Source organism: Oncorhynchus nerka, linkage group LG9b (assembly GCF_034236695.1).
Source record: "Oncorhynchus nerka isolate Pitt River linkage group LG9b, Oner_Uvic_2.0, whole genome shotgun sequence".
Classification (NCBI taxonomy): Eukaryota; Metazoa; Chordata; class Actinopteri; order Salmoniformes; family Salmonidae; genus Oncorhynchus; species Oncorhynchus nerka.
Window position 1 is genome coordinate 51,764,224 of NC_088424.1, and position 26,096 is coordinate 51,790,319.

Genomic DNA, 26,096 nt, shown 5'->3' on the forward strand with positions numbered 1-26,096 from the left:
ATGGATTCTGATTATTTCCAGAGATGCACAACATCCTGAAATATATGTAGATATCTTTGTTAGAAAGAATACTATATTTCCCTTGACGGAATGATGCTGAATGTAAATAAATAAAAAACATGCTTCATTTAGGGGGCGTCGACGCAGTAGGGGGCGTCGACGCAGCTAATCGGGTAAATAGTAAAGCTGTTCATGGTTCTGGTTATATGAATCACGACCAACTGAAGCAAACCGGTCATCTCCACCTTCCTCTGTCCTGTCTGTCCCAGCATGCTGTCATTATGGTGTTAATAAGGCTGGGAATGACCATAACACATTATCACCATAACACATTATCACCATACCATATTATCACCATTCCACATTATCACCATACCATATTATCGCCATAACACATTATCACCATACCATATTATCACCATTCCACATTATCACCATACCATATTATCGCCATAACACATTATCACCATACCACATTATCACCATAACACATTATCACCATACCATATTATCGCCATAACACATTATCACCATACCATATTATCGCCATAACACATTATCACCATACCATATTATCGCCATAACACATTATCACCATAACACATTATCACCATACCACATTATCGCCCTAACACATGATCACCATACCATAACACATGATCACCATACCATAACACATTATCGCCATACCATACCGCATTATCACCCTGCCATGTCACATTATCGCCATACCACATTATCGCCATGCCATAACACATTATCACCATACCATATTATCGCCCTAACACATTATCGCCATACCGTGCCACATTATCGCCATACCATAACGCATTATCACCATACCGTACCACATTGCCACCATACCATACCGCATTATCGCCATACCGTACCACATTATTGTCATACCATATCACATTATCGCCATGCCATAACACATTATCGCCATATCATAACACATTATCACCATAGCGTACCACATTATTGCCATATCACGACACATTATCGCCATACCATAACACATTATCGCCATGTCATACCACATTATCGCCATACCATAACACATTATCACCATACCACATGATCACCATACCATAACACATTATCACCATACCATAACACATTATCGCCATACCATACCACATGATCACCATACCATAACACATTATCACCATACCATAACACATTATCACCATACCATAACACATTATCGCCATGCCATATCACCATACACATTAGCTCCATGCCATATCACCATACACATTATCGCCATGCCATATCACCATACACATTATCTCCATACCATGTCACCATAACACATTATCACCATACCATAACACATTATCGCCATGCCATATCACCATACACATTAGCTCCATGCCATATCACCATACACATTAGCGCCATGCCATATCACCATAACACATTATCGCCATGCCATATCACCATACACATTAGCTCCATGCCATATCACCATACACATTATCGCCATGCCATATCACCATACACATTATCGCCATGCCATGTCACCATAACACATTATCACCATACCATAACACATTATCGCCATGCCATATCACCATACACATTATCTCCATACCATGTCACCATAACACATTATCACCATAACACATTATCACCATACTTTGGTGCTGATATCAAATGTATTGCAATTCTACACGTACTGAGATTTTTGTTGTGAATATATTTCCAAATCTTAAATTTCCAAACACATTACTCACTATATATCTGCTGCAGAGGGACGAGAGAGGACATGAGAAAATTAGGTTTGAGAAAAGTGCTAAAAACATGTTGGCTCACTATTTGAAAAGAAGATGGAAAATAGCTGTAGGATGGAAAACACCGGAGATGCAGACAAGCGCTAGCTAACCGTACCTTCTAGCAATATGATATCATTCTCTCAGTGTAGTGCATGTAGCCGTGGCTAACATCGTATGACTGCTGCCGTCCCAGTTAGCCGTGGCTAACACCGTGTGATTGCCGCTGTCCCAGTTAGCCGTGGCTAACACAGTATGATTGCCGCTGTCCCAGTTAGCCGTGGCTAACACCGTGTGATTTCTGTAGAGTTTCCTCACTCATTGTTGTCTCTCCCTGCAGCTGCCAGAAGCCTCCAGTCAGGCCCTGTTTGCTGACAGCCAGGTTCACATATGGGCTCTGCAAGGTCTTGCATTCTTCATCAGATTTTTGCAGAAAACAACAGATTTTCACATTTTGTCAAGATTTATATTGTAGCCTAATGTTCTCCCTCCTGTAGGTCTGTCTCACCTGGTGGCAGCATCCTTCTCTGAGGACCAGTATGGAATAGTTCAGACCACCCTGCCTACCATCCTCAGTACCCTACTGCTGTTACAGGAGGTTAGACATGTGAAGTTAATTTGACTGCTTCAGACCTGCGTACTTTTCACTTAAAATTAATCTAATAATGGTACATTGTTTGCTGCTTCTCGCTGACCTGTTCTTAGCTTGTAATGTTTCACTATATTATTTGATCGATTATGGGGGGGGGGATCAACATGTTAGTTAGCACAAATCCATCCATACCAAGACTGCTTAGTGCCTGACTGTCTTCCTTCCCTCCCTCTCCTCTCCTCTCCTCACCCCCTCTCCTCTCCTCACCCCCTCTCCTCACCTCCTCTCCTCACCCCCTCTCCTCACCCCGCTCTCCTCTCCTCACCCCTCTCCTCACCCCGCTCCTCTCCTCACCCCTCTCCTCACCCCTCTCCTCACCCCCTCTCCTCACCCCCTCTCCTCACCCCTCTCCTCTCCCTCACCCCTCTCCTCACCCCTCTCCTCACCCCCTCTCCTCACTCCCCTCTCCTCACCCCCTCCCCCTCCTCACCCCCTCTCCTCACCTCCTCTCCTCACCTCCTCTCTCACCTCCTCCTCCTCACCCCCTCCCCTCTCCTCACCCCACCCCCTCACCTCACCCCCTCTCCTCACCTCACCCCCTCACCTCACCCCCTCTCCTCTCCTCACCCCCTCTCCTCTCCGCACCCCCTCTCCTCTCCTCACCCCCTCCCCTCCTCTAGGCTGTGGATCGTCACTTCAAGCTCCCCCATACCTCCTCTAAACCAGGTCACTGTTCCTGCAGTATGGGAGATGACAGTTACAAGACGCTCCGCTTCGCCCTGCGATCCACCCTGAAGACCTCGGTCTACAGGATCACAGCCACCTTCGGAGGACACCTCCAGTAAGAATAGCAGATGTAGTTAAACACCACTTTAATGCGGTCCTGGACCTGAGAGATGTGGTAATATGGGGGTTGGACCTGAGAGATGTGGTAATATGGGGGGGGGTTGGACCTGAGAGATGTGGTAATATGGGGGGTTGGACCTGAGAGATGTGGTAATATGGGGGGGGGGTTGGACCTGAGAGATGTGGTAATATGGGGGGGCTTGGACCTGAGAGATGTGGTAATATGGGGGGGGTTGGACCTGAGAGATGTGGTAATATAGGGGGGTTGGACCTGAGAGATGTGGTAATATGGGGGTTGGACCTGAGAGATGTGGTAATATGGGGGTTGGACCTGAGAGATGTGGTAATATGGGGGTTGGACCTGAGAGATGTGGTAATATGGGGGGGGTTGGACCTGAGAGATGTGGTAATATGGGGGGCTGGACCTGAGAGATGTGGTAATATGGGGGGCTGGACCTGAGAGATGTGGTAATATGGGGGGGGGGACCTGAGAGATGTGGTAATATGGGGGGGTTGGACCTGAGAGATGTGGTAATATGGGGGGGTTGGACCTGAGAGATGTGGTAATATGGGGGGTTGGACCTGAGAGATGTGGTAATATGGGGGGCTGGACCTGAGAGATGTGGTAATATGGGGATGGGGGGCTGGACCTGAGAGATGTGGTAATATGGGGGGGTTGGACCTGAGAGATGTGGTAATATGGAGGGGGTTGGACCTGAGAAATGTGGTAATATGAGGGCTGGAATTGAGAGATGTGGTAATATGGGGGCTGGACCTGAGAGATTTGGTAATATGGGGGGCTGGACCTGAGAGATGTGGTAATATGGGGGCTGGACCTGAGAGATGTGGTAATATGGGGGCTGGACCTGAGAGATGTGGTAATATGGGGGGCTGGACCTGAGAGATGTGGTAATATGGGGGCTGGACCTGAGAGATGTGGTAATATGGGGGGGGGGCTGGACCTGAGAGATGTGGTAATATGGGGGGGGTTGGACCTGAGAGATGTGGTAATATGGGGGTTGGACCTGAGAGATGTGGTAATATGGGGGGGCTGGACCTGAGAGATGTGGTAATATGGGGATGGGGGGCTGGACCTGAGAGATGTGGTAATATGGGGGGGTTGGACCTGAGAGATGTGGTAATATGGAGGGGTTGGACCTGAGAGATGTGGTAATATGGGGCTGGACCTGAGAGATGTGGTAATATGGGGGCTGGACCTGAGAGATGTGGTAATATGGGGGCTGGACCTGAGAGATGTGGTAATATGGGGGCTGGACCTGAGAGATGTGGTAATATGGGGGCTGGACCTGAGAGATGTGGTAATATGGGGGCTGGACCTGAGAGATGTGGTAATATGGGGGCTGGACCTGAGAGATGCGGTAATATGGGGGTGCTGGACCTGAGAGATGTGGTAATATGGGGATGGGGGGCTGGACCTGAGAGATGTGGTAATATGGGGGGGGGGACCTGAGAGATGTGGTAATATGGGGGGTTGGACCTGAGAGATGTGGTAATATGGGGGGGGTTGGACCTGAGAGATGTGGTAATATGGGGGGTTGGACCTGAGAGATGTGGTAATATGGGGGGGGTTGGACCTGAGAGATGTGGTAATATGGGGGGTTGGACCTGAGAGATGTGGTAATATGGGGGGCTGGACCTGAGAGATGTGGTAATATGGGGATGGGGGGCTGGACCTGAGAGATGTGGTAATATGGGGGGGGTTGGACCTGAGAGATGTGGTAATATGAGGGCTGGAATTGAGAGATGTGGTAATATGGGGCTGGACCTGAGAGATTTGGTAATATGGGGGCTGGACCTGAGAGATGTGGTAATATGGGGCTGGACCTGAGAGATGTGGTAATATGGGGGGGTTGGACCTGAGAAATGTGGTAATATGAGGGCTGGAATTGAGAGATGTGGTAATATGGGGGCTGGACCTGAGAGATTTGGTAATATGGGGGGGCTGGACCTGAGAGATGTGGTAATATGGGGGCTGGACCTGAGAGATGTGGTAATATGGGGGGCTGGACCTGAGAGATGTGGTAATATGGGGGCTGGACCTGAGAGATGTGGTAATATGGGGGGGGTTGGACCTGAGAGATGTGGTAATATGGGGGGTTGGACCTGAGAGATGTGGTAATATGGGGGGCTGGACCTGAGAGATGTGGTAATATGGGGATGGGGGGCTGGACCTGAGAGATGTGGTAATATGGGGGGGGTTGGACCTGAGAGATGTGGTAATATGGAGGGGTTGGACCTGAGAGATGTGGTAATATGGGGGCTGGACCTGAGAGATGTGGTAATATGCGGGGGCTGGACCTGAGAGATGTGGTAATATGCGGGGGCTGGACCTGAGAGATGTGGTAATATGGGGGCTGGACCTGAGAGATGTGGTAATATGGGGGCTGGACCTGAGAGATGCGGTAATATGGGGGGGCTGGACCTGAGAGATGTGGTAATATGGGGATGGGGGGGGCTGGACCTGAGAGATGTGGTAATATGGGGGGGTTGGGACCTGAGAGATGGGGGGGGGGTTGGACCTGAGAGATGTGGTAATATGGGGGCTGGACCTGAGAGATGTGGTAATATGGGGGGTTGGACCTGAGAGATGTGGTAATATGGGGGGTTGGACCTGAGAGATGTGGTAATATGGGGGTTGGACCTGAGAGATGTGGTAATATGGGGGCTGGACCTGAGAGATGTGGTAATATGGGGGCTGGACCTGAGAGATGTGGTAATATGGGGGCTGGACCTGAGAGATGTGGTAATATGGGGGGGGGGGCTGGACCTGAGAGATGTGGTAATATGGGGGCTGGACCTGAGAGATGCGGTAATATGGGGGGGCTGGACCTGAGAGATGTGGTAATATGGGGATGGGGGGCTGGACCTGAGAGATGTGGTAATATGGGGGGTTGGACCTGAGAGATGTGGTAATATGGGGGGGGGGGCTGGACCTGAGAGATGTGGTAATATGGGGGGGGTTGGACCTGAGAGATGTGGTAATATGGGGGGGGGGTTGGACCTGAGAGATGTGGTAATATGGGGGGGCTGGACCTGAGAGATGTGGTAATATGGGGGGGGGGCTGGACCTGAGAGATGTGGTAATATGGGGGCTGGACCTGAGAGATGTGGTAATATGGGGATGGGGGGTGGACCTGAGAGATGTGGTAATATGGAGGGGTTGGACATGAGAAATGTGGTAATATGAGGGCTGGAATTGAGAGATGTGGTAATATGGGGGCTGGACCTGAGAGATTTGGTAATATGGGGGCTGGACCTGAGAGATGTGGTAATATGGGGGCTGGACCTGAGAGATGTGGTAATATGGGGGCTGGACCTGAGAGATGTGGTAATATGGGGGCTGGACCTGAGAGATGTGGTAATATGGGGGGGGTTGGACCTGAGAGATGTGGTAATATGGGGGGGTTGGACCTGAGAGATGTGGTAATATGGGGTTGGACCTGAGAGATGTGGTAATATGGGGGCTGGACCTGAGAGATGTGGTAATATGGGGATGGGGGGCTGGACCTGAGAGATGTGGTAATATGGGGGGGGGAGGTTGGACCTGAGAGATGTGGTAATATGGAGGGGGTTGGACCTGAGAGATGTGGTAATATGGGGGCTGGACCTGAGAGATGTGGTAATATGGGGGCTGGACCTGAGAGATGTGGTAATATGGGGGCTGGACCTGAGAGATGTGGTAATATGGGGGGCTGGACCTGAGAGATGTGGTAATATGGGGGCTGGACCTGAGAGATGCGGTAATATGGGGGGGCTGGACCTGAGAGATGTGGTAATATGGGGGGGGTTGGACCTGAGAGATGTGGTAATATGGAGGGGGTTGGACCTGAGAGATGTGGTAATATGGGGGCTGGACCTGAGAGATGTGGTAATATGGAGGGGCTGGACCTGAGAGATGTGGTAATATGGGGGCTGGACCTGAGAGATGCGGTAATATGGGGGTTGGACCTGAGAGATGTGGTAATATGGGGGCTGGACCTGAGAGATGTGGTAATATGGGGGGGGCTGGACCTGAGAGATGCTGTAATATGGGGCTGGACCTGAGAGATGTGGTAATAATGGGGGCTGGACCTGAGAGATGCTGTAATATGGGGGCTGGACCTGAGAGATGTGGTAATATGGGGGGGCTGGACCTGAGAGATGTGGTAATATGGGGGGTTGGACCTGAGAGATGTGGTAATATGGGGGTTGGACCTGAGAGATGTGGTAATATGGGGGGCTGGACCTGGGAGATGTGGTAATATGGGGGCTGGACCTGAGAGATGCTGTAATATGGGGGTTGGACCTGAGAGATGTGGTAATATGGGGGCTGGACCTGAGAGATGTGGTAATATGGGGGGGCTGGACCTGAGAGATGCTGTAATATGGGGGCTGGACCTGAGAGATGTGGTAATATGGGGGCTGGACCTGAGAGATGTGGTAATATGGGGGTTGGACCTGAGAGATGTGGTAATATGGGGGCTGGACCTGAGAGATGTGGTAATATGGGGGCTGGACCTGAGAGATGCTGTAATATGGGGGGCTGGACCTGAGAGATGCTGTAATATGGGGGGGGCTGGACCTGAGAGATGCTGTAATATGGGGGCTGGACCTGAGAGATGTGGTAATATGGGGGGCTGGACCTGAGAGATGTGGTAATATGGGGGCTGGACCTGAGAGATGAGGTAATATGGGGGCTGGACCTGAGAGATGTGGTAATATGGGGGCTGGACCTGAGAGATGCTGTAATATGGGGGCTGGACCTGAGAGATGTGGTAATATGGGGGGCTGGACCTGAGAGATGTGGTAATATGGGGGCAGGACCTGAGAGATGTGGTAATATGGGGGCTGGACCTGAGAGATGTGGTAATATGGGGGCTGGACCTGAGAGATGTGGTAATATGGGGTTGGACCTGAGAGATGTGGTAATATGGGGGAGGCTGGACCTGAGAGATGTGGTAATATTGGGGGCTGGACCTGAGAGATGTGGTAATATGGGGGGCTGGACATGAGAGATGTGGTAATATGGGGGCTGGACCTGAGAGATGGGTTTATAATGGGCTGGACCTGAGAGATGTGGTAATTTGGGGGTTGGACCTGAGAGATGTCATCTGGACTAGAGATGCTATAGAACCTAGATGTGTAATATGGGGGGTCCCACAATTAACACTGAGGTAGAACACAATTGCACCACAACACTTTCCTTTATAATGTTTTGGTCCCACAATTAATTTGGTCAGGTCATCTACTACTGCTATAGAATAGGTGTAATCATGTTTTGGTCCCACAATTAATTTGGTCAGGTCATCTACTACTGCTATAGAATAGGTGTAATCATGTTTTGGTCCCACAATTAATTTGGTCAGGTCATCTACTACTGCTATAGAATAGGTGTAATCATGTTTTGGTCCCACAATTAATTTGGTCAGGTCATCTACTACTGCTATAGAATAGGTGTAATCATGTTTTGCCGAAGCTTAGTTTGAAAGTTTATCCTGCAAACAAGGATCTGATTGTCTGATTCGTGTGTCCCTGGTTTCCTGTCTGATTCGTGTGTCCCTGGTTTCCTGTCTGATTCGTGTGTCCCTGGTTTCCTGTCTGATTTGTGTGTCCCTGGTTTCCTGTCTGATTCGTGTGTCCCTGGTTTCCTGTCTGATTCGTGGTTTCCTGTCCCCCTGGTTTCCTGTCTGATTCGTGTGTCCCTGGTTTCCTGTCTGATTCGTGTGTCCCTGGTTTCCTGTCTGATTCGTGTGTCCCTGGTTTCCTGTCTGATTCGTGTGTCCCTGGTTTCCTGTCTGATTCGTGTGTCCCTGGTTTCCTGTCTGATTCGTGTGTCCCTGGTTTCCTGTCTGATTCGTGTGTCCCTGGTTTCCTGTCTGATTCGTGTGTCCCTGGTTTCCTGTCTGATTCGTGTGTCCCTGGTTTCCTGTCTGATTCGTGTGTCCCTGGTTTCCAGCGCTGTCCAGATGTCCGCAGAGCACCGGAAGAGACTGCAGCACTTCCTGGAGTATAAAGAGTGAAGGGCGTGAGCGACATGCCCAGGACTGTGTCTGTCACTTAGCTGATGACAATGGTAGTGTGACTGAGTTGATATTGTGTGTGTGTGTGTGTGTGTGTGTGTGTTCCTATTGAAAGATCTTGAAAGTGCCAAATTTGAATTGGTTGCCTAGACTACTGTTTGTAGGAAACGAGGTTGCTTCCAAGTTCTTGTTAGTTGGTTTTTGTTTTGTACTATACGTTTTGTAATGAGCTCGTCAATAATGTTTTTGTCCATCTGACAAATTGCTTTGTTGTTTTCTGCTTTAACTGAAATGAACGGGGTTGCGACATACGTCTAGGAAGTCTTTGAAAAGTCACCTCCAGCAACCTGAGTTCACGTATGATCCATGACTACATAGGGAATGAATAAAATGTTTTGTAAAAAGATGCCTTGGTCTCATTTTGGTTCATGCGCATATACATCTGTAGAGAAGTGTTTTGCCCAGCAGGGGGCGCTGCCACAAAGGCCACACCAGGTACAGGGCAGCGTAATCCTCAACACCCCCCTGTGACGGTTCCACTACTATAGTATGTCGCAGGAGAAAACCCGACTCTGAAATATGTATACGGCTGATTCCTTGAAGGGATATTGAACTCGACAAGAGAAGAATACTTAAATAAACGAAGAACTTGAAAAAAATATATATATATATGTTGAGTGACTCTCCTATTTATTCTACATTGTCCAACATAAGATTTTAGCAATAGTTTTATGAAAACACTGTGTGTTATCACTACACCAGGCTACTACTTACTGCTACATCGTTTAGGTCTTAATGTAGGTAACATGTTTTCATTTCCCTCAAAACATCAAAGAGGGGGGCACCTCAACATCAGAGGGGGGCACCTCAACATCAGAGGGGGGCACCTCAACATCAGAGGGGGGCACCTCAACATCAGAGGGGGCACCTCAACATCAAAGGGGGGCACCTCAACATGAATACATATGTGTATTTCATAATAGTCTTCAAGGTCGCAAAGATCTCCCACGTGACAGGTGTTGAGCGTTTACAGGTGTTCATGTTGGTTCTATTCAACATTAAATCATCTCCCAGTGTCTGGTGGAAAGCAGACTGAACCAGGTTATTGTCCTGCTGAAAGGTGAATTCATCTCCCAGTGTCTGGTGGAAAGCAGACTGAACCAGGTTATTGTCCAGCTGAAAGGTGAATTCATCTCCCAGTGTCTGGTGGAAAGCAGACTGAAACAGGTTGTCCTCTAGGTTTTTGCCTGTGCTTAGCTCCATTCCATACATTATTTTTATCCTGAAAACCTCCCCAGTCCTTAACAATGACAAGCATACCCATAACATGATGCAGCCACTAGTACGTTTGAAAATATGGAGAGTGGTACTCAGTAATGTGTTGTATGTTTGGGGCAAATCCAATAACACTTTGCATTCAGGACAAAAAGTGAATTGCTTTGCTATATTTTTTTGCAGTATTACTTTAGTACCTTGTTGCAAACAGGATGCATGTTTTTAACATTTTTATTCTGTACAGGCTTCCGTCTTCTCACTCTGTCAATTAGGTTATTATTGTGGAGTAACTACAGTGTTGTTGATCCATCGCCAGTCGATCCCAGACGATCCATCGCCAGTCGATCCATCGCCAGTCGATCCATCCCCAGTCGATCCATCGCCAGTCGATCCATCCCCAGTCGATCCATCCCCAGTCGATCCATCGCCAGTCGATCCATCGCCAGTCGATCCATCGCCAGCCGATCCATCCCCAGTCGATCCATCGCCAATCGATCCATCGCCAGTCGATCCATCGCCAGTCGATCCATCCCCAGTCGATCCATCCCCAGTCGATCCATCCCCAGTCGATCCATCCCCAGTCGATCCATCCTCCGTAAGAGACATTGACTGTAACGTGGTGAGGTTGGACACCGGTGCAGAGAAAAGACCAGATGAGGAATCCGTGGTTAAGGATAAACATAATACTTTACTGAGAAACTATAGTCGCAGGATCGCAGTAAACAAACACTGTCTCGGGAAAAGGTCACACACAGAAAACCACTGAATCTTCTGCAAAAGACCACACCTCTTTTAACAGGGACATAATCCTAAAATACTAAGACACACCTGAGTCCAACAAGTCTCTAGGGCCCTCTGGTGCCAGGAAGAACCATGACAACCATATACTGCACCATCTAGAGAACTCTTTAATCGAGCCAGTAGAGACCAAAGCCAGTTCTCTGTCTAGGGTCCAATATACTGCACCATCTAGAGAACTCTTTAATCGAGCCAGTAGAGACCAAAGCCAGTTCTCTGTCTAGGGTTCAATATACTGCACCATCTAGAGAACTCTTTAATCGAGCCAGTAGAGACCAAAGTCAGTTCTCTGTCTAGGGTCCAATATACTGCACCATCCAAACTGTTCTCCTGTTTGGTACCGAGTGAACTAGGCCATTAGGATTATAGTCGGGTCTGAACTGTGTTCTCCTGTTTGGTACCTATACTGAATACATTACTCTAGTCAACTTGAGGAGGTGGAGGTGGTGCCTCGCCTGGTTCACCAACTACTTCTCTGATAGAGTTCAGTGTGTCAAATCGGAGAGCCTGTTGTCTGTACCTCTGGCAGTCTCTATGAGGGTGCCACAGGGTTCAATTCTTGGGCCGACTTGAGACCTTGACTGAGACATCTGGTCGGAACACTGAATAAGCAGTGAGAATGGAAAACTATTGTCTCTTTGACTGAAGAATCACAATTATCTAACAGGAAGTGATGTCACATTGAGCTCTTCGGCAAGGGCTGACATCATCACTCTGAGCTCCACTTCCTGTGGGACCAGAGAGCAGCTCAGTCCACCGTGAGAACAGGACAGGACAGGAAGAGGACAGGACAGGGTGAGGAGAGGAGAGGACAGGGAGAGGAGAGGAGAGGAGAGGACAGGGAGAGGACAGGACAGGACAGGGAGAGGAGCGAACAAGACGAGAAGACAGGGTGAGGACAGGACAGGGTGAGGAGAGAACAGGACAGGGTGAGGACAGGGAGAGGAGAGAACAGGACGAGAGGACAGGACAGGAAGAGGGCAGGACAGGGAGAAGACAGGACAGGGACAGGACAGGGAGAGGAGAGGACAGGGAGAGGAGAGAACAGGGCGAGAGGACAGGACGGGGAGAGAACGGGACAGGGAGAGGAGAGAACAAGACGAGAAGACAGGGAGAGGAGAGGACAGGGAGAGGACAGGAAAGGGTGAGGACAGGGAGAGGAGAGAACAGGACAGGACAGGGAGAGGAGAGAACAGGACGAGAGGACAGGGCAGGACAGGGAGAAGACAGGACAGGGAGAAGACAGGACAGGGAGAAGACAGGACAGGGAGAAGACAGGACAGGGAGAGGACAGGACAGGGAGAAGACAGGACAGGGAGAAGACAGGACAGGGAGAGGACAGGACAGGGAGAGGACAGGACAGGGAGAAGACAGAACAGGACAGGACAGGGAGAGGACAGGACAGGGAGAGGACAGGACAGGGAGAGGACAGGACAGGGAGAAGACAGGACAGGGAGAAGACAGGACAGGGAGAAGACAGGACAGGGAGAAGACAGGACAGGGAGAGGACAGGACAGGGAGAAGACAGAACAGGACAGGGAGAAGACAGAACAGGACAGGGAGAGGAGAGAATAGCAGAGAACAGGACAGGGGGAGAATAGCAGAGAACACAACACCAGAACAGGACAGAACACGAGGAGCTCCACTGGGGAACCCTGGGACTGTAATAATTCCCTGCATCATATGAGACAGCAGGGTTGTGTGTTAGTGTTACGGATACAGTTATCCTGTGTGTGTGTGTATCCTGTGTGTGTGTTTCTTTTCTCTCCTTCTCCCCTCACAGGTGAAAATCATCACTCCCCAATCAGTCAACAATCAATCATCAATCAGAAGACACACCTCCTCCTATTTCCTACCCTATCACAGTTCCTTCCCCATGGTTTAAAAACCCCATCATTTGTTTGTTCTATAGCTCAATCTCTAGCTCAATCTCTAGAGCAATCTCTGTAAATGCCATGTCTGTAGGTCTCTGTGTTTCACTCTCGCTTTGTGTCTTAACCTCTCTTTTGTTTGAGCACCTCCATAGCACTTTGTCATCACCTGTGAGTATTGTTTTTGGGTCATGGTGTTTGTTTGTTGCTGGTGGGAAAAGGGGGAAACCAAGACAAGTTGCCCATGGGCATACACTACCCGTAGGTGAACTTTGTTAAATACACTAGTTAGAACTGGGCGGACCACCCACTGTATATTTGGTTAGTTAGTTAGCTGTTGTTAAAGTAGGCTAGTCTAGCTTAGGGGTGTTTTTGAATACTTATTGTTTCTTTCCTTGGGTCCAGCTCAGCCCCTTTTCCTGCTCCCCCCATTACCGTGTGTTTATAAATAAACCTAGAGTTTGACGGTAGATTTCTGTTGTCGTGGTTATTTCGTGCACACTTTTACTTTGTCACCATAATAATTTGCATGAGTTATGTTACGGGTCTCATTACCATCCCCCCCTAGACTGTCGGGCCAAAAGGGATTCGTAACAGTTAGCGTTCACCGTTTGTCTGTCAGGGCTGTATGTTAGCGTTCACCTTCTGTCTGTCAGGACTGTGTGTTAGCGTTCACCTTCTGGCTGGCAGGACTGTGTGTTAGCGTTCACCTTCTGTCTGGGCCAGTTTTATGACACATCACACCAATTATGCATCAGAGAGCCCTTTCCTGCTCTTCAAGTATCAACCAAAGGAATGCCTTTGGCTGGAGAGACTTGCCCGCCCAAAAGCTCTAACATCCACAAAAGTGAATATTGGAGTAATATTTCTAAGATAGGAATATTAAAGAATGGTCTAATGATCTAATGAATAATCATGTCATATTGTTTTTCATTTTGTGATGTCATTAAAAACTGTAAAACAAAAATACTGTAACTTGAAGAGCTTTCACGCTGTGTATGTCAGGTTTAAATCCTTTACGTTGTGTAGGAAATATGAAGAACGATGAAACTAGTTTTTCTCAGATAGGAGTGGGATTTTAGTTTTCTAAAGAGATCATAGTTTTCATGTCCGTTACACATTAACTAAGCCACGCCCCAAATTAGGTCAGAAGAGTGTCGGTGTCATGGAAATGCCCTTTTCGACCAGAGCTCTTAAAAGGGATCTGTTCTATTTGAACACTCCACCACAAGAACAAGACAACTAACAAAGAAGGACATTGTGACCTCTGGTGGACAACCAGAGCTTTACACCCATCAAGCCCTTCCCATAGATTAGATTGATTGGTTTCAACAGAGAGACAACGAACAAAAATATCTACACGGAAATACATTGCATGTCTTACCCAACTGGGCAGTGGTTCGTATGCAAGGTATATGATTAAAGTGGGAACAGTTATAGAATGTATCCACGATAAATGTCTCGTTCTCTCCATATTTCTATTTTCCCAACCCCCTTCTCCATCTCTGTAATGAGCCCGCATATCTTATCAGTCCACTAGGGACTTTTGTCTCATGTAAGTGTGTATGTGTATTCTGTGTAATTATTTAGTTCATTAGTAAATAAATAAACAATTAAATACATTTGTGTAGAACTGAATAATCAAAAAAGGCGGATTCAAGAAGTCTGCGATGTTCAGAATTAGACTGATATGAGGTAATGATTAATAAATGACTTGTGTCTCATATACAGTTGAATTCGGAAGTTTACATACACCTTAGCCAAATACATTTAAACTCAGTTTTTCACAATTCCTGACATTTAAGTTTACATACACTCAATTAGTATTTGGTAGCATTGCCTTTAAATTGTTTAACTTGGGTCAAACGTTTTGGGTAGCCTTCCACAAGCTTTCCACAATAAGTTGGGTGAATTTTGGCCCATTCCTCCTGACAGAGCTGGTGTAACTGAGTCAGGTTTGTAGGCCTCCTTGCTCGCACACACTTTTTCAGTTCTGCCCACAAATGTTCTATAGGATTGAGGTCGGGGCTTTGTGATGGTCACTCCAATACCTTGACTTTGTTGTCCTGAAGTCATTTTGCCACAACTTTGGAACTATGCTTGGGGTCATTGTCCATTTGGAAGACCCATTTGCGACCAAGCTTTAACTTCCTGACTGATGTCTTGAGATGTTGCTTCAATATATCCACATAATTTTCCTTGCTCATGAAGCCATCTATTTTGTGAAGTGCACCAGTCCCTCCTGCAGCAAAGCACCCCCACAACATGATGCTGCCACCCCCCTGCTTCACAGTTGGGGTGGGTGTTCTTCGGCTTACAAGCCTCCCACTTTTTCCTCCAAACATAACGATGGTCATTATGGCCAAACAGTTCTATTTTTGTTTCATCAGACCAGAGGACATTTCTCCAAAAAGTACGATCTTTGTCCCAATGTTCAGTTGCAAACCGCAGTCTGGCTTTTTTTATGGCGGTTTTGGAGCAGTGGCTTCTTACTTGTGAGTGGCCTTTCAGGTTATGTCGATATAGGACTTGTTTTACTGTGGATATAGATACTTTTAAAGGCTTCAGTCAACTTAGTGTATGTAAACTTCTAACCCACTGGAATTGTCCTAACCGACTTGCCAAAACTATAGTTTGTTAACAAGATATTTGTGGAGTGGTTGAACAACGAGTTTTAATGACTCCGACCTAAGTGCACGTGAACTAGTTTTAATGACTCCAACCTAAGTGCACGTGAACTAGTTTTAATGACTCCAACCTAAGTGCACGTGAACTAGTTTTAATGACTCCAACCTAAGTGCACGTGAACTAGTTTTAATGACTCCAACCTAAGTGCACGTGAACTAGTTTTAATGACTCCCACCTAAGTGTTTGTAAACTTCCGACTTCACCTGTATATCATCTAAAGTTTCATTCGGGAGATGGGAACTCGTTAAACAACTTCCGTGGTGCCCCAAATTCCTAATTAGTTAATTGTTACATGATTCTGCCAAGACAAGCAACTGTGTTCTGTTGCCATCTGCATAGTATCCTCAGCCTTCAGTTCTGTCTGACCTGTTCATTGGAACATAACTGACTAGAACAGGAAATGACTCTGCTATGACTACACAACCAATCACAGCTACTGTTGCTATGAGGAAGGAGTTAGTGCCATATTATTCAACCAACCACAGCTACTGTTGCTATGAGGAAGGAGTTAGTGCCATATTATCCAACCAACCACAGCTACTGTTGCTATGAGGAAGGAGTTAGTGCCATATTATTCAACCAACCACAGCTACTGTTGCTATGAGGAAGGAGTTAGTGCCATATTATTCAACCAACCACAGCTACTGTTGCTATGAGGAAGGAGTTAGTGCCATATTATTCAACCAACCACTACTGTTGGTATGCCATCTAACTTTTAACTCCTTGGTGTGAGAAGGTTTTACCATGAATTAATGCAAAGATTCTTGCGTGGCAGAAGAGGAGAAACGTGTTTGATTCTACTGCTGGTGATGATTGTGTCCTTTCCTGTCCTGTCATGTAGTGAAATGTGCCCACAGGTTGGAAAATACCAGGTCTGTATGTCTGTCAGATCTAGTTGTAGATCTCAGATCTAGGCCTGGTTCTGTTCTACTCTGTAGGCTTCAGCCTGGTTCAGTTCTACTCTGTAGGCTTCAGCCTGGTTCTACTCTGTAGGCTTCAGCCTGGTTCTACTCTGTAGGCTTCAGCCTGGTTCTGTTCTATTCAGCTAGCTTCAGCCTGGTTCTACTCTGTAGGCTTCACCCTGGCTCTACTCTATTCAGCTAGCTTCAGCCTGGTTCTACTCTGTAGGCTTCAGCCTGGTTCTACTCTGTAGGCTTCAGCCTGGCTCTACTCTATTCAGCTAGCTTCAGCCTGGTTCTACTCTGTAGGCTTCAGAACTTCAGCCTGGTTCAGTTCTACTCTGTAGGCTTCAGCCTGGTTCTACTCTGTAGGCTTCAGCCTGGTTCTACTCTGTAGGCTTCAGCCTGGTTCTGCTCTACTCTGTAGGCTTCAGCCTGGTTCTACTCTATTCAGCTATCTTCAGCCTGGTTCTGCTCTACTCTGTAGGCTTCAGCCTGGTTCTACTCTATTCAGCTATCTTCAGCCTGGTTCTGCTCTACTCTGTAGGCTTCAGCCTGGCTCTACTCTATTCAGCTATCTTCAGCCTGGTTCTGCTCTACTCTGTAGGCTTCAGCCTGGCTCTACTCTATTCAGCTATCTTCAGCCTGGCTCTACTCTGTAGGCTTCAGTCTGGGTGGGGCTCTACTCTGCAGGTTTCAAAACCGGAAAATGAGGTACCTCTGGTTCGTTCAGCCACTCCTATGGGGAAATGAGGTACCTCTGGTTCGTTCAGCCACTCCTATGGGAAAATGAGATACCTCTGGTTCGTTCAGCCACTCCTATGGGGAAATGAGGTACCTCTGGTTCATTCAGCCACTCCTATGGGAAAATGAGGTACCTCTGGTTCGTTCAGCCACTCCTATGGGGAAATGAGGTACCTCTGGTTTGTTCAGCCACTCCTATGGGGAAATGAGGTACCTCTGGTTCGTTCAGCCACTCCTATGGGGAAATGAGGTACCTCTGTTTTGTTCAGCCACTCCTATGGGGAAATGAGGTACCTCTGGTTCGTTCAGCCACTCCTATGGGAAAATGAGATACCTCTGGTTCGTTCAGCCACTCCTATGGGGAAATGAGGTACCTCTGGTTCGTTCAGCCACTCCTATGGGGAAATGAGGTACCTCTGGTTCGTTCAGCCACTCCTATGGGGAAATGAGGTACCTCTGGTTCGTTCAGCCACTCCTATGGGGAAATGAGGTACCTCTGGTTCGTTCAGCCACTCCTATGGGAAAATGAGATACCTCTGGTTCGTTCAGCCACTCCTATGGGGAAATGAGGTACCTCTGGTTCGTTCAGCCACTCCTATGGGGAAATGAGGTACCTCTGGTCTGCTCAGCCACTCCTATGGGGAAATGAGGTACCTCTGGTTCGTTCAGCCACTCCTATGGGAAAATGAGATACCTCTGGTTCGTTTAGCCACTCCTATGGGGAAATGAGGTACCTCTGGTTCATTCAGCCACTCCTATGGGAAAATGAGGTACCTCTGGTTCGTTCAGCCACTCCTATGGGGAAATGAGGTACCTCTGGTTTGTTCAGCCACTCCTATGGGGAAATGAGGTACCTCTGGTTCGTTCAGCCACTCCTATGGGGAAATGAGGTACCTCTGGTTCGTTCAGCCACTCCTATGGGGAAATGAGGTACCTCTGGTTCGTTCAGCCACTCCTATGGGAAAATGAGATACCTCTGGTTCGTTCAGCCACTCCTATGGGAAAATGAGGTACCGCTGGTTCGTTCAGCCACTCCTATGGGAAAATGAGGTACCGCTGGTTCGTTCAGCCACTCCTATGGGGAAATGAGGTACCTCTGGTTCGTTCAGCCACTCCTATGGGGAAATGAGGTACCTCTGGTTCGTTCAGCCACTCCTATGGGAAAATGAGGTACCTCTGGTTCGTTCAGCCACTCCTATGGGGAAATGAGATACCTCTGGTTCGTTCAGCCACTCCTATGGGGAAATGAGGTACCTCTGGTTCGTTCAGCCACTCCTATGGGGAAATGAGGTACCTCTGGTTCGTTCAGCCACTCCTATGGGGAAATGAGGTACCTCTGGTTTGTTCAGCCACTCCTATGGGGAAATGAGTTACCTCTGGTTTGTTCAGCCACTCCTATGGGGAAAATGAGGTCCCTCTGGTTCGTTCAGCCACTCCTATGGGGAAATGAGATACCTCTGGTTTGTTCAGCCACTCCTATGGGGAAATGAGGTACCTCTGGTTCGTTCAGCCACTCCTATGGGGAAATGAGGTACCTCTGGTTCGTTCAGCCACTCCTATGGGGAAATGAGGTACCTCTGGTTTGTTCAGCCACTCCTATGGGGAAATGAGGTACCTCTGGTTCATTCAGCAACTCCTATGGGGAAATGAGATACCTCTGGTTTGTTCAGCCACTCCTATGGGGAAATGAGTTACCTCTGGTTCGTTCAGCCACTCCTATGGGGAAAATGAGGTACCTCTGGTTCATTCAGCCACTCCTATGGGGAAATGAGTTACCTCTGGTTCGTTCAGCCACTCCTATGGGGAAAATGAGGTCCCTCTGGTTCGTTCAGCCACTCCTATGGGGAAAATGAGGTCCCTCTGGTTCGTTCAGCCACTCCTATGGGGAAAATGAGGTCCCTCTGGTTCGTTCAGCCACTCCTATGGGGAAATGAGGTACCTCTGGTTTGTTCAGCCACTCCTATGGGGAAATGAGGTACCTCTGGTTCATTCAGCAACTCCTATGGGGAAATGAGATACCTCTGGTTTGTTCAGCCACTCCTATGGGGAAATGAGGTACCTCTGGTTCATTCAGCCACTCCTATGGGGAAAATGAATGGGGTTTCGGGATAAATACAAGGTCTGAGGTAAACACAGGATTAGATCTTACATGTTTTGTTCTGTGATAATATCAGTCAGGTAACATGGCCTTTATGAATTATGAACTTTAATTACATAAATGCTTCAAAATTCACAAAAAGTGACGTTAGCTGATGAAGATTATCTCAGAGAACAAAATGTATCAGATCTCCCTAAGCCTGTATTTACCACAGACCTTATTTTCAGTGTTTCTCCAAAAACCATTCATTTTCCACATAGACAAATGAACAATGACAGAGTTAGTGCCTACAAAAACACACCATTACTATGGCTCTCTATAAGGGCACCGATACAAAGATTGAGTCCTCTATCTATCTCTATGATTAGCTTACATTAGCTACAGCAGGCAGAAGCTAAAACAAGTTACTGCATCTTTGTGGCCTGGAGTATTTGGGCGGCAGCGTAGCCTAGTGGTTAGAGCGTTGGACTAGTAACCGAAAGGTTGCAAGATCGAATACCCGAGCTGACAAGGTCAAAATCTGTCGTTCTGCCCCTGAACAGGCAGTTAAACCCAATGTTCCTAGGCTGTCATTGAAAATAAGAATTTGTTCTTATCTGACTTGCCCAGTTAAATAAAGGTAAAATTAATATGTTTAAACAAAGCAAATCAGAGGTAAAACTGTCCTGTGTGAACAACAAAAAGTGAACTGCCAACACTCTGGGCAGAGGTGCTAAGTATCTACTGGCAGTCCCATTCATTGGTGTGTCTGACCCTAACAGTGCAAAGATGGGAGACTAATATTAGCTTGTGAAATATTCATAATAGGCTATCAAATCAAGCCTGTCACAGGTGAGAGACCAGGCAATGTGCCAAATCCATAGCCTGGTGGGAACCAGCCTGATCACTGTGCTCACCATATAATGTCCAGGGTATAACCTAGCCTGATGGAACCAGCCTGATCACTGTGTTCACCATATAATGTCCAGGGTATTACCTAGCCTGGTGGAACCAGCCTGATCACTGTGTTCACCATATAATGTCCAGGGTATTACCTAGCCTGGTGGAACCAGCCTGATCACTATATAATGTCCAGGGTATTACCTAGCCTGGTGGAACCAGCCTGATCACCATATAATGTCCAGGGTATAACCTAGCCTGGTAGAACCAGCCTGATCACCATATAATGTCCAGGGTATAACCTAGCCTGGTAGAACCAGCCTGATCACCATATAATGTCCAGGGTATAACCTAGCCTGGTAGAACCAGCCTGATCACCATATAATGTACAGGGTATAACCTAGCCTGGTAGAACCAGCCTGATCACCATATAATGTCCAGGGTATAACCTAGCCTGGTGGGAACCAGCCTGATCACCATATAATGTCCAGGGTATTACCTAGCCTGGTGGAACCAGCCTGATCACCATATAATGTCCAGGGTATAACCTAGCCTGGTAGAACCAGCCTGATCACCATATAATGTCCAGGGTATAACCTAGCCTGGTAGAACCAGCCTGATCACCATATAATGTCCAGGGTATAACCTAGCCTGATGGAACCAGCCTGATCACTGTGTTCACCATATAATGTCCAGGGTATTACCTAGCCTGGTGGAACCAGCCTGATCACCATATAATGTCCAGGGTATAACCTAGCCTGGTGGAACCAGCCTGATCACCATATAATGTCCAGGGTATTACCTAGCCTGGTGGAACCAGCCTGATCACCATATTATGTCCAGGGTATAACCTAGCCTGGTGGAACCAGCCTGATCACCATATAATGTCCAGGGTATAACCTAGCCTGGTGGAACCAGCCTGATCACCATATAATGTCCAGGGTATAACCTAGCCTGATGGAACCAGCCTGATCACTGTGCTCACCATATAATGTCCAGGGTATAACCTAGCCTGGTGGAACCAGCCTGATCACCATATAATGTCCAGGGTATAACCTAGCCTGGTGGAACCAGCCTGATCACCATATAATGTCCAGGGTATAACCTAGCCTGGTGGAACCAGCCTGATCACCATATAATGTCCAGGGTATTACCTAGCCTGGTAGAACCAGCCTGATCACCATATAATGTCCAGGGTATAACCTAGCCTGGTAGAACCAGCCTGATCACTGTATAATGTCCAGGGTATTACCTAGCCTGGTGGGACCAGCCTGATCACCATATAATGTCCAGGGTATAACCTAGCCTGGTGGAACCAGCCTGATCACCATATAATGTCCAGGGTATTACCTAGCCTGATGGAACCAGCCTGATCACTGTGCTCACCATATAATGTCCAGGGTATTACCTAGCCTGGTGGAACCAGCCTGATCACCGTATAATGTCCAGGGTATTACCTAGCCTGGTGGGAACCAGCCTGATCACCATATAATGTCCAGGGTATAACCTAGCCTGGTGGGAACCAGCCTGATCACCATATAATGTCCAGGGTATTACCTAGCCTGGTGGAACCAGCCTGATCACCATATAATGTCCAGGGTATAACCTAGCCTGGTAGAACCAGCCTGATCACCATATAATGTCCAGGGTATAACCTAGCCTGGTAGAACCAGCCTGATCACCATATAATGTCCAGGGTATAACCTAGCCTGGTAGAACCAGCCTGATCACCATATAATGTCCAGGGTATAACCTAGCCTGGTAGAACCAGCCTGATCACCATATAATGTCCAGGGTATAACCTAGCCTGGTAGAACCAGCCTGATCACCATATAATGTCCAGGGTATAACCTAGCCTGATGGAACCAGCCTGATCACTGTGTTCACCATATAATGTCCAGGGTATTACCTAGCCTGGTGGGAACCAGCCTGATCACTGTGCTCACCATATAATGTCCAGGGTATTACCTAGCCTGATGGAACCAGCCTGATCACCATATAATGTCCAGGGTATTACCTAGCCTGGTGGGAACCAGCCTGATCACTGTGCTCACCATATAATGTCCAGGGTATTACCTAGCCTGGTGGAACCAGCCTGATCACCATATAATGTCCAGGGTATTACCTAGCCTGATCACCATATAATGTCCAGGGTATAACCTAGCCTGGTAGAACCAGCCTGATCACCATATAATGTCCAGGGTATAACCTAGCCTGGTGGAACCAGCCTGATCACCATATAATGTCCAGGGTATTACCTAGCCTGGTGGAACCAGCCTGATCACCATATAATGTCCAGGGTATAACCTAGCCTGGTGGAACCAGCCTGATCACCATATAATGTCCAGGGTATTACCTAGCCTGGTAGAACCAGCCTGATCACCATATAATGTCCAGGGTATAACCTAGCCTGGTAGAACCAGCCTGATCACCATATAATGTCCAGGGTATAACCTAGCCTGGTAGAACCAGCCTGATCACCATATAATGTCCAGGGTATTACCTAGCCTGGTAGAACCAGCCTGATCACCATATCATGTCCAGGGTATTACCTAGCCTGGTGGAACCAGCCTGATCACCATATAATGTCCAGGGTATAACCTAGCCTGATCACCATATAATGTCCAGCGTTTTTCAGTCTCAAACAGCTATGATGAAACGACAACGGAGACCCATTCAATGAAGGGAAGAGAGGTGTGAAGAGGGGCGACTTGAACTTGGAGATTGGAGAAAGGGGGGGCATGATTTTACACTTGGAGATTGGAGAAAGGGGGCATGATTTTACACTTGAGATTGGAGAAAGGGGGGGCATGATTTTACACTTGGAGAATGGAGAAAGGGGGGCATGATTTTACACTTGGAGATTGGAGAAAGGGGGGCATGATTTTACACTTGGAGATTGGAGAAAGGGGGGCATGATTTTACACTTGGAGATTGGAGAAAGGGGGGCATGATTTTACACTTGGAATGGAGGGGGCATGATTTTACACTTGGAGATTGGAGAAAGGGGGCGTGATTTTACACTTGGAGATTGGAGAAAGGGGGGCATGATTTTACACTTGGAGATTGGAGAAAGGGGGGCATGATTTTACACTTGAAAATTGGAGAAAGGGGGCATGATTTTACACTTGGAGATTGGAGAAAGGGGGCATGATTTTACACTTGAAAATTGGAGAAAGGGGGGGCATGATTTTACACTTGGAGATTGGAGAAAGGGGGGGCATGATTTTACACTTGAAAATTGGAGAAAGGGGGGGGCATGATTTTACACTTGGAGATTGGAGAAAGGGGGGCATGATTTTACACTTGAAAATTGGAGAAAGGGGGGGCATGATTTTACACTTGGAGATTGGAGAAAGGGGAGGCATGATTTTCTGACATAATTATAATCTAAATTTACTCATTGTGACACACTGAGTTTCCAAACTCTGTTTTAGACCAGACTGACTTTATGACCAAAATTATCCCATTTACACTTTGTCGTCAATTTTGACACGATAATAAATGTTTCTGACTCATATTGATGCCACAGGCTGTTTTTCCAAAGGGATTCGTTGTTTAGTTTTTTTTAAAGGGGCCAGTCATTCTTTAATGCTTGTTTGTACTTCCTCAATTTTTATCTCATGTGGGGCCCAAAGGTGAACTTGACTTGTTTTGTCGGCAGGCCACTTCTTTTACACATGGTTTCCCAGCCTATAAATCTCAGGAGGATCAGCATCCTTTATCTCACATGATGATGATGATGATGATGAATTCTGACAGGATGACACACAGTAGAAGTTTCAAACGAGAGGAGAGGGAAGTGATGATCTTTCTCGGGACAGAGTGACTGGATACAGGAGTACAGGTGTTTCAGCAGTCTTTACAGGTGTTTCAGCAGTCTTTACAGGTGTTTCAGCAGTCTTTACAGGTGTTTCAGCAGTCTTTACAGGTGTTTCAGCAGTCTTTACAGGTAAGAGGGGACATGACCTTTAAAATGCTCGGAGAAAACAAATCTAACATTTGACATTATGGCAGCTACGTGTAATGGACAACTGCAATTTCCCTGTCTATTTGACAGGTTCTCCACAACGACATAACGATGACGGTCTCCTACACCCTAGAAGTGGCCAATGCTAAGTTTGGAGGGTTTTCCAAGCTGCTCTTCAGGTGGAGAGGAAGCATCTACAAGCTGTTGTATAAAGAGTTCCTGGTGTTCTGTCTGCTGTACAGCTTCTTCAGTGTTTTCTACAGGTATGATGAGCAGCTGCCTTCAATGTCTTTTATTGGGGGGTAAATATAAAGAATGGAATGTAATAGAATCCCTTTACATTTTCCCAGAGGGAGCTACAGTTCTGCAAGTCAGATTGACTTTAGCAACACTGCATTAAAGATCCTAAACAGTCATTCTGATTCCTGTGTATAAACGTTTGAGTGACTAAAACATCACCCACAATATTTTTTCCTGATAAAAATGTTAAACAATTGAGAAAAATGTATTAATTAATATATTTTTCTCTCATGTCAAACTACCAGGAAGTCCGACAAGACAGACTGAGTGGACAGGGATCTAGTAGACTGAGTGGACAGGGAGCTAGTAGACTGAGTGGACAGGGAGCTAGTAGACTGAGTGGACAGGGAGCTAGTAGACTGAGTGGACAGGGAGCTAGTAGACTGAGTGGACGGGGAGCTAGTAGACTGAGTGGACGGGGAGCTAGTAGACTGGAGTGGACAGGGAGCTAGTAGACTAGTGGACAGGGAGCTGGTAGAATGAGGGGTGGGGAGCTAGTAGACTGAGTGGACAGGGAGCTAGTAGACTGAGTGGACAGGGAGCTAGTAGACTGAGTGGACAGGAGCTAGTAGACTGAGTGGGGAGCACTGGGGACAGGAGCTAGTAGACTGAGTGGACAGGGAGCTAGTAGACTGATCTGAGTGGACAGGGAGCTAGTAGACTGAGTGGACAGGGAGCTAGTAGACTGAGTGGACAGGGAGCTAGTAGACTGAGTGGACAGGAGAAGCTAGTAGACTGAGTGGACAGGGCTAGCTGTAGACTGAGTGGACAGGGAGCTAGTGGAGGGAGATAGTAGACTGAGTGGACAGGGGAGCTAGTAGACTGAGTGGGAGCTAGGGAGCTAGTAGACTGAGTGGACAGGACAGGAGCTAGTAGACTGAGTGGACAGGGAGCTAGTAGACTGAGTGGAAGGAGCTGAGTGGGCAGGGAGCTAGTAGACTGAGTGGAGGGAGCTGGTAGACTGGGACAGGGGAGCTAGTAGACTGAGTGGACAGGGAGCTAGTAGACTGAGTGGACAGGGAGCTAGTAGACTGAGTGGACAGGGAGCTTGAGTGGACAGGGAGCTAGTAGACTGGTGGACAGGGAGCTAGTAGACTGGTGGACAGGAGCTAGTAGGGAGACTGTGTAGTAGACTGAGGGAGCTGGACTGAGTGGGGGGAGCTAGTAGACTGAGTGGACAGGAGCTGTAGACTGAGTGGACAGGGAGCTGGACTGAGCAGTCTTTGAGTGGACAGGGAGATAGTAGACTTGAGTGGACAGGGAGATAGTAGACTGAGTCAGGGAGATAGTAGACTGAGTGGACAGGGAGCTGTAGAGCTGAGTGGGCAGGGATCTAGTAGA

General features: G+C 47.6%; 2 protein-coding genes across 3 annotated transcripts in view; both read left to right on the top strand.

Annotated features, from left to right (window-relative positions):
- Positions 1-9,639, top strand: part of ndc1 (NDC1 transmembrane nucleoporin) — a 74,457-nt gene extending 64,818 nt beyond the window's left edge. For both annotated transcript variants that reach the window (XM_065013832.1, XM_065013833.1), the window contains exons 15-18: positions 2,116-2,179; positions 2,273-2,373; positions 3,048-3,208; positions 9,170-9,639. In XM_065013832.1, the coding sequence (XP_064869904.1) occupies positions 2,116-2,179; positions 2,273-2,373; positions 3,048-3,208; positions 9,170-9,233 (390 nt within the window). In that variant the 3' untranslated portion in view covers positions 9,234-9,639. The remainder of the gene's footprint in view (positions 1-2,115; positions 2,180-2,272; positions 2,374-3,047; positions 3,209-9,169) is intronic.
- Positions 9,640-24,325: 14,686 nt separating this feature from the next.
- best4 (bestrophin 4) overlaps positions 24,326-26,096 on the top strand; it is a 44,902-nt gene continuing 43,131 nt past the window's right edge. The window contains exons 1-2 of the mRNA XM_065013835.1: positions 24,326-24,437; positions 24,546-24,718. Of these exons, the coding sequence (XP_064869907.1) occupies positions 24,567-24,718 (152 nt within the window). The 5' untranslated portion in view covers positions 24,326-24,437; positions 24,546-24,566. The remainder of the gene's footprint in view (positions 24,438-24,545; positions 24,719-26,096) is intronic.